Here is a 14,051-nt window from a genome sequence, read left to right on the forward strand (position 1 = left end):
AGTTATCTACTCTCCCTGAAATTCAGTTTCCATATCTATAAAATGAGGATAATAATATAGGTCGAATTCTACGAAATGGCCAACTTTCGACTATATTTGAATCTCCAAAAAAGCATTTGCAGATAGTTCAACTCTCCACTGGGTCACTGTGCAGATTAAACAAACGCACATAGGAAACAATTAAATGGCTTTAGTAGACTTTCTCTTCCTCATCTCATTTTGCTCAGGTCAATAAAGTTAGTTGTCATTCTCTGTGGAACTTAATATACAGGGAAGCTGGCCTGAGGTTACATAAGTGTTGGAGCCGATAATTCAGGGAGACACTAAGACTGCACGGATGGTTGAGAATTAACAACCAAGGATCTCCTGAGGCCTTACTGCTCCTGCTCTGGGCGTTTTCCCTAGTATGGTAGTTTCCTCTCTTAATGACGAAGTAAATGCGCAAATACCTCTTTAGAAAGTGAAAGGGCAGGGGATATTGAGGATGTGGAGCACTCGGTGTTAAGGAGAAAGACAAGGTTTCAAACCCGGTCTTGGCACGAGTCGGCGGCGCGAAGCGGCGGACCGGAGCCGGCAGGGCGTGTCCACGCGCGCGGCTCCCAGCGCCGGCCTCGCGCCGCGACCGCCCCGCCCGCCCCGCCCACGCGAGGGAGACGCGCCGCCGGAGCCAGCGTACCTGCCCGGTGCGGTTCGCTTCCTCGCCAAGCGCCAGGCCCCGTTCTCGGCTCCTCACGTGCATGATCTTATTTACGCCCCCACAACATTCCCGACAAAAAGCAACTGTCATTTCCCCATTTGCCAAGTGAGGAAACAGCTCAGAGAGGTTGAGTCTCTCTTCTAAGGTCTCCGGGCTGGTGGACTCGAACCCGGGCAACCCCAGGACTCCCACACGGAACCTCTCCTTCTCCTGACTCGGTAGAGGCGCTTTCTCGCCTCAAAATCGTCCCAAGTTGGCCCCCAGCAAGAGACCGCTCAGCCTCGCCGACCTGCACGACCTCGCCGCGCTCCTTAGGTCCAGGGCGCGGGGCGCGGGTAGGAGGAGCGGCGCCGCCCCCGGGGTATTTAAGCCCGGTCTGGAACCCGCGGGGCCGGACGCTCCCGTTCCTCCCTGCTCGCGCCTCCCCTCCCCCTCCCGCTCTCTTCCCCGCGCGCTCCCACCCTCCGCCCCGCGCTTGCTTCGCGCGCAGGCACCGGCCGGCGGCCGCGGGGAACGGGACGCGGGCGGCGCTCGCCTCTGGGGAGTCGACCCCCGGCCGTGGCCGCCGCGCATTGCCCAGCCAGCGCCGCCAGGGCTGCCGCCGCCCGGCTGCCCGCACCGAGTGCGCCGCGGCAGCCGGAGCCCGGACGCGGACCCCGAGCGTCCCGCAGACGGGAGGGCGGGCGGCTGCGGACGCCCGGCAGGCAGCTCGCAGCATGGATTCGGATTCCGGCGAGCAGAGCGAGGGCGAGCCCGTGACCGCCGCAGGTACCGAGGGGACGCGGCAGCCCAGCCCGGAGGGCCGGGACCGGGAGGAGGGGAGGCCGGGGCAGGAAATCGCGAGTATGTCACTGAGCTGCCGGACGGGAGGCCGATCTCTTCCAGGCCAGGACTGGGGATTGCTCCGCGCTATGAGTTTGCTGTGAGGCTTTCTCCCTCACTGCACTTGGGCGCGCGGGAGGAAGAAGAGGTGCTTCTGCGGGTGGCTCTCCGCGCAGCTGCGTCCCGCTGCGGGCTCGGGTCGCCCGGGCTGCGTGGGGGTGGGGAAAGGTTCGGGAAATCTGCGTCCCGTAGTTTGCTGCAGCGAGGGTCGCAACACATCTGCCCTTTGAAAGAACTTTCCGAGCGCCCACCCCGTCCTCGAACCCGGGGCGCCAGGGACGCTGCGGAACAGGTGACACGGTCCGAGGGCGTGACAGGGGACTCCGGAAAGGAAAGGACCCGCGGGTGGACTGGCAGGAGTCAGACCACAGCTAGTGGCTGCAGTTCCCGAGCCTGCACTAGCGGTGCAGAAGGGTTTGCCCATCGCTGTCCCGCACCGGCAGAGGGGGTTCCGGCGGAGGGGGTCCGGGAACACAGCCGCGGGGGCGCGCGGGAGCAGGGCTTCGCCATTAAGAGGCGCCGCCGGCTTTTCACAATCGATAGTTATCGAAGCAATGGGTGGATGCTTACTTTGGAAAAAATGAATGTCCTCCCCCGCCTCTCCCTGATACTGAGCAACAGGAGGAAGCCACCCACAGCCTTGGGTCGACTTACCGCTGGGCTCTGCCCACCTCCACCGCCGGCTCCGCCCCGCCGCCCACGGGTCCGCGCACCGGAGACCTGATCACCCTCCCCACCTGTCCGTGGCTCGCGGCACCCGTGGAGCCCTGAAAGCCATCCTGACCGGCCGACCTGTGAGCTGAGACTCTCCTGTAACACACCCGAAGTCCTAGACTAGTCCCCACTCTTCCCTGTATCAGACCAGCATCCTGAGAGTGGGGACCAAGTGCCAGGAGGCACTATTGAGCCCAGGCGTGGGTGTAGGAAAGGCAGGCTCAGGAACCAGGCAGCACAGGGCCAGGCGCTGTGCCAAAGGCCCTACATATATTATTCCCCTTCATCCTCACAGCATCTAGCCAGGTGGTTATTATCTCCATTTTACAGAAGTCCAGAGAGGCTAAGTGCCTTGCCCACGCCTCACAGCAGGGAGTAGCCAAGGGCAGAGTGATTCCCTTCCCACTGCGTGGTACCCCTCAGCCTTTCACAGGGCAGCTGTGGTCAACACCTTTGGGTGGGGAAGAGATGAGGCAGGCAAAGAGGAAAGGCCGCGTTACCAAGATGCCTGTGTATGAGGATTCCTGTGTGTGTGTGTGTGTGTGTGTGTGTGTGTGTGTGCGCGCGCGTGTGTGCGTGCAAGGGCCACCTCCTTTGTGTAGGCATATGTGGATATAACCAATAAACATGAGCCTTCTGCTGCCTCTATGCTTCTGTGGCAATGAAGCACCAAGATTTTGTTTCACATGGGGGGCTTGTGGATCTCCTTACATCATTTTAAAGTTTCAGTGTGTTTGTATGTATCTAAGTATATCTGGAAAGCTGAGGGGTAGGGGGTGCTGACCTTGACACTTTACTGTCTCAAAATCCCAGGAATTAACATGCTCTCCCCACCCCACCCTCAGATCTCTTGTGCACGTTGATGTTGAAGGGAAGGAGAAGGAAGCTTAGAGAAAGAAGAGGGAGAAGAGGAGGGAGGAGACACTCCAGAAGAGTTGGTGCTTGAGTGTAAGGGGAGGAAAGAAATTCTTAAGGGTCCTGTTGCTTCTTCCCCAAGCCTACCCAGCACAGAGTATCCCAGATGTATGCATTGTGTCAGGTCTCTGCACTGCTAACAGCAAACCCTACCATGGAGGTCAGATGGGTCCCATGAATAAGAGGACAGCCAACTCTGAGCTGTCACCATTCATTTGCACCTTGCTGTTTTCTACAGTCACTTTTTCTTTTTTTGTGTGTGCTTGAATCTCCCAAGTTGAACATTTATTTGAATATCACAAGCCATTCTGCTAAATGGCATTCCATCTCATTATTCTCAGTCTTAAAGTATTCTTCGTGAACAAGCTTCAAAACTAGATGCTAATTCATTGCCTTGCTGTCGCTGCATCCTGTCAAATGGAAACCCTTGCTGCAGCTTCAGATACAGGTTAAATGACAGGTATGTTATCCACAGGGGTTGACCTTTGTCTCTACAAGGAATGAGGCGTTCATCTGTGGACCTGTATCTCTGCAAGCTGGATGAGTTTGTAACAGAGGACAGCAGAGGAAGTGGGACTTCTTGGAGTATTCATGTGTGTGTCTCCTTGTGTTGAGATGATAAGGGCTGTTTCCTCCTCAGTGGCCTTCCCTTCTCGAACTTGTGAAAAATCCCTGTGAGAGGTACCTTATTAAAGTCAAGAGCCTGGACTCTGGGATGAGAAAGACCTAGATTCCCTTCTCTACCTTTGGGCAAGCTATTTAACCTCTCCAAGCCTGTTTCCCCCTCTGCAAAATGGGGATGACATTTAGTACCACAAGGAGGATTAAATAAAATATCACATGAAGGGGCACCTGGGTGGCTCAGTCACTTAAGCGCCCGACTATTGATTTTGGCTCAGGTCATGATCTCATGGTTTGGTGTGTGAGATAGATCCTCATGTAGGGCTCTGCGCACACACACTCTCTCAAAATAAATAAATAAATTTTTAAAAATACCACATGAAAAGTGTTCCTGGTAATCATTCAGTAAATGGTAGCCACTATTTTGATTATCATTTGATTGGATTATTTGTTGTAAGAATACTGCTAAATAATGTACCTTGGTGCTTTGTAAAATGTAAATCAGTAGGCATGTGTAAAACAATTGTTGGCATTATTATTACATTAATATAATTGAGCAGATTTGTTTTGAATTTTCTCCTTTTCACTCTCTCATTCTCTCTCGTGTGTGTGTGTGTGTGTGTGTGTGTGCGCGCACGCGCGCGCGTGCGTGCTTATTGGTTTCGGGGGGAGGTTATCTTTGATTTACCTCTTCTTATCCTCTTCATCTTCCAGCTCAAGGAATGAAGATGGGGACATTCAAAATACTACTTTCACACCCCTTTTCCTCCAGCTCTACGTAAAGTTGTACGAAGCAGAGAATGCTTTACCCAATCCACTGGCTAATGTGGAGATTAGCCACTTTCATGCCACTTCAAATAGAAGAAGAGATAACCCTTCCAACCAGTGAACCTTTTTCCTTCAGGGTAGCAAGAGGCACAGGAGGTCCTTGCCATTCTCCTTTCCATTTTTGGAAAGTCACCTTCCAAGATACAAATTGGCAGAAGAGTGAGAAAATCTCTGAGGACCACCTACTCTTTACTGCACCCCTTTCCAGAGACTTGTCTAAAGCTCTCCCCGGGGCCTGCTGTGCAGATTTCTCATCGAGCAATGCAGTGCCCTACATAAGAGGGTGAAGGGGGGAGATGAGATTTGTCTCCAACTGCATTTTCTGTTTTTCAGGAAGCACAGGATGATACTTCTATGCCTGAAACTCTACCCCACTTTTCTTTGATTTTGGGTTCTTTCTATGATTGGGAAAGAGGCAGCGTATATGGAACACTGGATTCATTCCAGAGACCCAACTTGGCAGTCTGTGGTTTGGCAAACCCACCATCCATCTCTCAGAAATTCTAGCACTTGGTATATTAACTCAGCAGTGATTAAGAGTCTTTCCTAAGAAGCAACAAGTGAGTAAACATTAGTAGTGTCAGCTTTTTCCCTTTCTGTCTTGTAAGACCAAGATAGTCTACCCAGCTGAGGACAGACCAGCTCCTTCTACCTGCAGCTAGATGGTCCAGGGCAATCAAGCTTATGGGGATTCTTCGCAGCTGGGTAGGTGCTACAAAAAACATATCCATGCAGTGGAGTCAGGATGTGGTGGGAGAGCATCAAGACAGTAAAAGAAATGGGAAAACAGGCCCCCAACTTTGTATTTGCCATCCTTCTCATTGCCTAGGTCCTAAGCTTGGTCTTTGTGAATAAAGTGGCAAGGAGTGGGTAGGCTTCAATAGGTGGCCAAAAGGAGAAAAGACATTCCAGAAGTCACACACCACTTGAGCAAAGGCACAAACAGGGAGGTAACTGGAGTGAAGGGCATATACTAGGGAGTACTGGGAAATAAAGTTATATGAGTGAGGGGAGGGCCTCATGGAAGAGGGTCTTAATAACTTGGTCCTGATGGTGCCAGAGGAGCCGCCATTGAGCTGATTGTTGTGCAGAGATATGACTGACTGAAAGTTGGGTTTTCGGGAGCCACATTTGATAGACCTGAAGTATAAGGACTGCCTAGGCTTGAAGCCTCAGCTAGCAGGGGTGGCCACAGTATTGGAGGAGGTTGTGGCTCTAAGGCAAGGCAGAAGAGGAAGGAGGCCAGTGCCACATCAAAGAAACAAACAACAGACACTGCTGACAGATTGTACAAAAGCAGTGAAAGGAGAGGGAGAGTGAAAGGAGACTAGCGTGTCAACTTGGGTGAGGCAGGGAAATCCTGGAGATGGACTCCCCAGCCCAGGCTTCCAAGCCCCTGTCCTTCCATCAGGCACATAGCAGTGGTGCTTTCCTTAAAGGCACTTTTCCCCTGCAGACGGTAAATCATGCTTGGTTTCAGGGGATCTTGAGGTTCTGGAGTTTGCTGATTCTCAGTGTTAGGTTCATCAAGGAGACTGTTGAGTAACCTTTGTTGACTGACAGATTGACCATTGATGGGCTGGCCGACCTGGCACAGGGACCACCTGAGGATGAGGTATCACTTGCCTGTTAGTCATAGTCCCACATCTTGTTCCTGTTTGTGGACCTTTTCAGGAGCCTCTGCCTCATCTACACCCTGGACTGTAACTGCTTTAAGGGTCGGGACCCTGTCTTGTGCCTTCATGTTCCTGAGATTTTACGGACAAAATAAGTGGAAGAGCCTCTAGAGGAGCCTCCTGGGAAGTCTGCACTGAAAGGCCAGACAGGCAGAAACCTTTCCTATAAGGTGGAACTGCCAAAGCTTTCCTCCAGTGCTTTGTTTTCCTTCTGTGTTTTAAGATTTCTTGCACTGTCTGGGACCCTGTGTTGGGAAGTATGGGAGATGCAGAGAGATAATGGCAGGGTCCATCCTGTCTTCCAGGGTTTGAGATCTGGTGGGGAGATAGGACATCTATAGTGATGGCCACAGCCTACACCAGTACATGAAGACTCTTGACCCCTTGCCCTAGGATAACACGCCAGCCAAATTTTTGTTTATACTTTCTGTCTTGGTAACAGCCACTTTCCATTGTCTGCTTTATGGTTATTCTTGTACATCTCTCATCTCTTGTACTGGATTGTTAACTCCCTAGTGGCAAGGATTGGGTCTTTTTCACCTGTATCACTTCCTACCAGCACCACCCAGGGACCCTAAACAGACTGGTAGGTTGCTGGCTGGCTGAATTCATGCATACATCAATAGATGGATAGAGGCATAACTCAGAGATAGTGCAGGTTCGGTTCTAGATCCTGGCAGTAAAGCAAATGCTGCAATAGTCAAATGAATTTTTAGGTTTCCCAATGCATATAAAAGTCATGTTTACACTATATTGTAGTCTCTGAAGTGTGCAATTGCATCATATCTTTAAAAAAAATGTACATACCTTAACTTAAAAATCAATTTAGGGTAGCAAAAATACTTTGGTAGGGGTGCTTGGGTGGTTCAGTAGGTTAAGTATTCGGCTCTTGACTTCGGCTCAGGTCATGATCTCACGGTTCATGAGTTTGAGCCCCACATGGGATTGTTTCTCTCTGGCCCTCCCCCACTCGTCGTGCATGTGCTCTCTCAAAATAAACTTTAACAAAAATAAAAATACTTTATTGATAAAAAAATGCTAACCATCATCTGAGCTTTCAGTGAGCTGTAATCACTGATCACAGATCACCATAACAAATGTAATAAAAAATGAAAAGTTTGAAATACTTCAAAAATTACCAAAATGTAATACAGAGACATGAAGTGAGTAAATGCTGTTGGGAAAGTGGTACTGATAGACTTGCTCCACCAGGGTTGGCACAGACCTTCAGTTTGTAAAAAAAAAAAAAAAAAAAAATTGCAAAGGGGTTGCCTGAGTGGCTCAGTCAGTTGAGCATCCGACTTCAGCTCAGGTAATGATCTCCCAGTTTGTGGGTTCGAGCCCCATGTCAGACTCTGTGCTAATAACTCAGAGCCTGGAGCCTGCTTTGAATTCTGTGTCTCCCTCTCTCTCTGCCCCTCCCCCACTTGCTCTCTGTCTCTGTCTCTCAAAAATAAATAAATATTTTTAAAAATCTGCAAGGTGAATTAAGCAAAGTGCAACAAAATGAGGTGTGCCTGTATATGGATAGACAGATGGACGGATGATGTTGTAGGTTGGTTCCCCAGGAAGCATGCAGTGAGTTTATTTGGGGGAGAAGCGGGCAAGGGAGGAACACTGGACTAGGCAGAGTGAGAAACTGAGCTGCAATGCATGCCCAACAATAGCCTCCAGCTCTGGAGCTGCAGTAGCCCTTCAGAACCATTCTGAGTTGGGGTGAGGGGCCAGGACTTCATATCCCCTTATACAGTGATGAGTCATTAGATGCAGGCCATCCCAAGGAACAGGGTGTGACCTGGGGTGAAGCTGTTCCCATCAACTGAGGGCTGTCTGCAGGCCATGCCCCCAGCAGCTTGTGAAGTTCTTGGTTCTCCATTCTTGAGGAGGAACCTGGGCAGTATGTTGCAGCATCCACCACGGGTGGTCCCCCAAATTCTTCAAGAATGTTTCATTAGGGATGGCAGCCCTGTCTACCAGCAAAGCTCAGGGGATAGTCATTGAGCTGTAAATTTTTTTTAAATTTTTTTTTAATGTTTATTTATTTTTGAGACAGAGACAGAGCATGAATGGGGGAGGGGCAGAGAGAGAGGGAGACACAGAATGGGAAGCAGGCTCCAGGCTCTGAGCCATCAGCCCAGAGCCCGACGCGGGGCTCGAACTCACGGACCGCAAGATCGTGATCTGAACTGAAGTCGGACGCTTAACCGACTGAGCCACCCAGGCGCCCCGAGCTGTAAATTTTATCTAGACCTCATTAGGACAATTTAGATTGCCAGACAAAATTAGCCATTCTAGACCTCATAGCTCTGCACCCAGTTATTCAATCCACTCAATCCAATAGATATTGACTGATCATCTGTGTTATGTTGAGTGGTGCAGGGTGCTATGGTAGCATACATAAATGGAATTAGAAGTAACCCTGCCCTCTAGAAATTTGCAGCCATCCATAACTGAATCTGCATGACTGGGTGGCATCAACAATAAATGGTATAGAGTTTGGAGCACAGAGCATTGTGGTTTGGAGTTCCGATGGGGAGGCTTCATGAAGGAGATGGGCATTGAGGGTAGCCTTGAAAGAGTGAAGGATTTAGATGGGGGGAGGAGAGAGGGAAGGGAAGAAAGGAACCTGTGAGGAGCCTGGCCTGACTCAATGGGGATCCCCTTGGAGGACTCATGGGAAGAGGGTTGTCATACTTAGAAAGTAAAATTGGGTGTCATGATGGTGGTTGTATCCAACATGTAAGTTTCTAGAGATGGGACAAGAATGTGTGTGAGTGTGCAAATAGAAAGCCTTATTTCCTACATTATTTTTCTTTTTAAGAATATGGTACCTGCTTTTTTGTCAACAAAACCAAATTATAGTCACACTTTCCATTAGCACCATCCTCTAACTGGTTGCTTTTCTTCCAGAGTTATCATTGGCTCTCACTTGAATTCACATGCAAATCTCTATAAAGACACTGTATACATAATTTGATTTTGTTTTTTTCGGTCACTTGGCTTCCAACTCTTTATGTAAAATGTCTGTGTAGGTGGGTGTTTGGGCTGTATTCTGTGCAAGTATAGAAATAAAGGATAGAGAAGCATTTAAAAAACAAGTTTCCTGTACCAACCTAATCCAAGAAAACATATAAGGAGGATGAGTATCTGTGTCCTTCACATATATTAAGGCATGCCAAAAAATATATTACCTTTTTATACATCAGAAATTTTTTTTTAGGCAGTTGCATGGTCCAAATTCTGATGCTGCTTTAGAACAGTCTTCATGTTCATATTGGGTTTTCTAAACATCATTGCCTGCGAATAAACTTGAGTCTGTTCATGGAAAATCTACTAGTGTGCAGACTATAAAAATGGAAGGCTTGGCGGCACAGAAAGTGCTAGACACACCCTAATAGAAACCAGTATTTTATAACTCAGTTCTCCAGAAATAAAAAAAGAGAGAGAGATTTTGGTGGGGTCCAAATATTGGTTTAAACTATTGAAAAACCACAGGAGCAGCCACTAGCTTCTAGGTTCTCCTCTCAAAAGTAAAATATGCTTTCTGTGAAACCGTTCTAACCCTGAAAAGAAACATTTTGGTGACATGTAGCTTTATGGAGGTTCCCAGTTGATATTTTTATGGTACAGGCATCCAATTTCATGCCTGGGAGGGAATTTCTGTCAAGGGCTGTTCTGGTGAACACATCCAGCATGCCTGATTTGGGGCCTGTGGGTTATGCTGGGAAGGTACACAGATTTCGGCGTAGAATATGGGAGGGAGGTAATGGGGCCGTCTGCAGGGCAAGCCTCTGGAGCAGCTCTGTCCTACCACATTCAAGTCTGGTTCCTTGGTTTCCTCAGGATAACGCTGAGACAGGGAGAGAAGACTGGGGTTGGGGTTATAGGAGAGGAAGTAGGGTTTAAGAAGGTGTGGCAAATATCAAACAACATGAGAAGCTGTGAGGATGTGCCAGCCAGAGTCCAGCCCCAGAGGGCTAGTACTGAATGCAAAATAATAGTGATGTTTTGAATTTTACTTATTTATTCCATGTTAATTAAGCACATACAAGGCACTTGAGACTGAACTGATTGTTTATATGATATTTAACCCTTAGACAAGCCTTCTGGGATAGATACTATAAATAGCCCCATTTTATAGACCAGAAAACTGAGGCACAGAGGGAGGTTAAGTAACTTGCTCAGGGATATGCAGCTTGTCAGGGTATATGAAGACAGTCTAACAACAATAATAGTACTCTTGTACCAGGTAGATTAGGTAAGTTAAGTTGGCAGATGGCACCAGGTTCCTTTGTATCCCCCACCACCTCCCACGGGGCCTAGAACACTGACCATTAGGTTCCTTCATGAGGCTCCTTCTGTTAGGACATTGTATCTTCAGAAGGCCCTGTTTTAAGCAGCAGACATTACCTGCATTAGCCCAATGACACATGGGCAAGGATTGGCTGGCACAGGCTCCAGAACGAGAACTGGTGAAGGGTGGCTCAGGAGGGAAGACGGGAAGAGGGGCACAAAGCTCCTGCCAGGGAGAGAAGGTCGTGGAAGGACCCTGCAGCTGTGCACATCTCCAAAGTCACGGGACCTGGTGGGTGGTGAATGCAGCAAACATGAGAGGAGGAAGGATTAGAAAGCAGAGCCAAGGGAGGTGCTGAAGACAGACAGACATCCCCTTCTATCAGAGTGCTTAAGCTGAGTCCTAAGAAATTTTTTTTCACTCCAGCATTGAGTCATTTCAGATCAAGAATGGTAACCAGTTGGATCTGAGGATGAGAGAAAACTCAAGGATGAGCTTGCCCCACAGTGAAGAGAAGTTGAGATTCAGAGCTAGATGACTGGGGTATGGGTGTCCAGCACTGTCTCTTACCGCCTTTTAGTAACATTGGTTTCTGATCAAAGGCAAGCCATAGCTCATGGCAGAATATGTGAAAATGGTACAAAGAAGAAAATTAGATTGAGCCCTAAGAATAGATGTGCTTTTCCAGAGCCAGAAAGCAATCCTGAAGAGATGCAAGGGAGCTTTATTTGGAGAAAGAGGGGGCTTTATAAGAGAATAAAAGTCCCCCTTCTGCAGTGTTTACTCAGGAATACTAAAAACATCTGGCTAAAAACTGTCAGAACCAGAACTGGAAGCCAGATCCTCTGGCTTCTTTGTCCTTCCCCAAAAACATACGTAAGTTTAAAATAGGACCAGAGTTACTCTGGATGGTGGGATATCAAAGGACCCCTGCTCTATTTCCTTCTGACACCTTCCACCGTGTTCTTGCCACCCTCTCCCCTCCTTTCCCTCTTCGGAGACTTCTCCCCAAGAAGCACATCTGCCTAACGGCCACCACGGGCCCATACCAGGCCCTGCCCTTCTTTCTGGCCCACCCCTGCCCTGCATCCAGAGAGCCCTCCACAGAGCCCTCAGAAGATTTTTATATTCCTTAATACCCAAAAGATATTTAGCAGGTTTTATAGATGCCCAGTGATAATTGCAAAGGTTAATTTACCCTGAGTTTAACAGCTGTCAGCTTCAGGGATAGATTTATTGACCTCTAGTTCTCCAATTGTTTTTCATCTTTGTTTACATTGATTGTTTTTTTAAGGAAACAGAAATTAGTTCATCTGTGTTAGCTTCTCTACCGTTAGGATTTAACTTCATAATTTAGTCTCAGTGAAACAAGGTGGGCAGAGCTCAGTCAACACAGAGTCAACTTTTAGAGAGCCCAGAGGAGTGTCCAATGGGAATTCAACAACAATTTCTTGACTTTCTCTTTCCTTTTGACTTCTCTGACTGTATATAAACCTGTTTCCTGCACCCTTCCTCCACTGGTCCTCCTGCTTCCCTCATTAATGCTCTTTTCCTATCTGTGTCCCCTCAGGCTGAGGCCTTGGCCTGGTCTCTCCTGACAATACACTTTCATATGAGAGAGAACACCTACTCTTTCAGCACAAAGCCAAATATTCCCAAAGCTGCATTCTAGCCCAGTCCTCTCTCCCAAGCAAGAATCCCACCTTTCAGGGCCTCTGGAGAGGCCAGAAGACCTTTTGGCTCAGCACCTCCACACCCAGACCAGTACTTTACCCCCTTCAGCTTTTCCCAGCTCTTCTGTGGCCTCCTCAGCCACCAAGTCGATCAGAGGAAAACAACTGTAAAGTCATAAGAACAATTAAATATCCCGTACACATGATCCCATGGCAAAACCAGGACATGGATAAAGCAGGTATTGTTCTCAGATTACACTGAGTGGTGAATTTTCACTATTGCAAACTACCAACCCCCAAAAAAGGGGCAGCAACAAACCTACATATTCAACCTAAACAAACTATTCAAATAGCTATTGAACGATTAAATACATGATCACATTTCCACACAGTGGGATATTATTCAGCTGTTAAAAATTAATTTGGAGAGCATATAATAAATAGTTTGCATTATAATGTATAAAGAAAGCTTGGTAATATATTATCTCAATCTATTATCTCAATTGTGCTACATACATGTATACATGCACATATACACACACACCCCTATACATACATATGCATACACACACACACCCTTTTTATAGAGAGAAGGGGAGGGGACTCCCTTACATTCAGTCATACACATAAACTTTATTTTAACATTTTAAGGCTGGAACAGAATTAACCATTCTATATAATGAGTTTCTAGGTAATTATAATTTCCTTCCTTGTACTCTTCTTCCAGATATTTCTGCCGTGAATATGCATAACTTTCAGAGGGAAGTTTGATCTCACTTGATTGTTGCTTTTAAGTGAGATCCAGTGGCCAGTCCACTGCTCATCCTTTGGGTTTTCTTGCAGTTTTGTCTCAGGTCATTCCATCTTCTTCCTTCTCTTCCTTCCTGTGATCCTCTTTCTTCCTCAGACCAGTCCTCCATGAGTCCTTCTCATGGCTCCTCCTGGTGGGGGTACGTTCTAGGCTTCTTTCCTCAGCCCTCTTCCTGCTCACCTATTGCCCCATCTTTGGCTTTCCCCTCTCCCTGGTGCCTGTCCCACATCACACTGTCCCCTCTGAGCCCACCCAGCCTGGGCCTTGTGAGCCCTCATGCCATGAAGAGGAAATGTAGACCACCAGAGTGGGTAATGAGCTCACAGATTTGAGGCCTGCAGTCTGCCCCAGGGCACCAGAGCCTCTCAGACCAAATGGACATGCTGGATGAGCTTGCTCACTCAGCCATTTTGGCTCCTAAACACGGCCTCACCATTGCTTGCTGACCAGCAGTGTGTGCAACCATACCTCCTTCTTATCATTTGCAAGTGAATGAATATGACCACCATGATTTTTGAAAGAGGGATCAGAGAATATGAAAGGCAGAATAACAGGGCGCCTGTGTGGCTCAGTCAGTTGATCATCAGACTTCAGCTCAGGTCGTGATCTCATGGCTCATGAGTTCAAGCCCTGCATGGGGCTGGCTGCTGTCAGCCTGTCAGCGGAGCTCTCTTGGGATCCTCTGTCCTCTGTCTCTCTGCCCCTCCCCCTCGTGTGTATGTGTGTGTGTGCACGTGTGCACATGCTCAATTTCTCTCTCAAAAATAAATTTAAAAAATCTTGAAAAAAGGCAGAATAATCAAGATAGGAAGTGAGTTCTTAGGGAAAAAACAGGCATTTATGAGAAAACAGGCATTTTAGAGAAAACAGCCTCACACTGGGCTTTCCATTCACCCCCAGAGGGAGGTCAGTGATGGGCTGAAGGTCATGGTGGGATGAA

General features: G+C 48.2%; 1 protein-coding gene across 1 annotated transcript in view; it reads left to right on the plus strand.

The window, feature by feature from the left end:
• Positions 1-1,380: 1,380 nt before the first annotated feature.
• TNFAIP8L3 (TNF alpha induced protein 8 like 3) overlaps positions 1,381-14,051 on the plus strand; it is a 34,386-nt gene continuing 21,715 nt past the window's right edge. Inside the window, exon 1 of the mRNA XM_047074457.1 lies at positions 1,381-1,465. Coding sequence (XP_046930413.1) covers positions 1,414-1,465 — 52 coding nt within the window. The 5' untranslated portion in view covers positions 1,381-1,413. The remainder of the gene's footprint in view (positions 1,466-14,051) is intronic.

The sequence above is a fragment of the Lynx rufus genome, unplaced genomic scaffold, assembly GCF_022079265.1.
Source record: "Lynx rufus isolate CCGP_SWC_20201006 ecotype Redwood Valley unplaced genomic scaffold, mLynRuf1.p SCAF_13, whole genome shotgun sequence".
Classification (NCBI taxonomy): domain Eukaryota; kingdom Metazoa; phylum Chordata; class Mammalia; order Carnivora; family Felidae; genus Lynx; species Lynx rufus.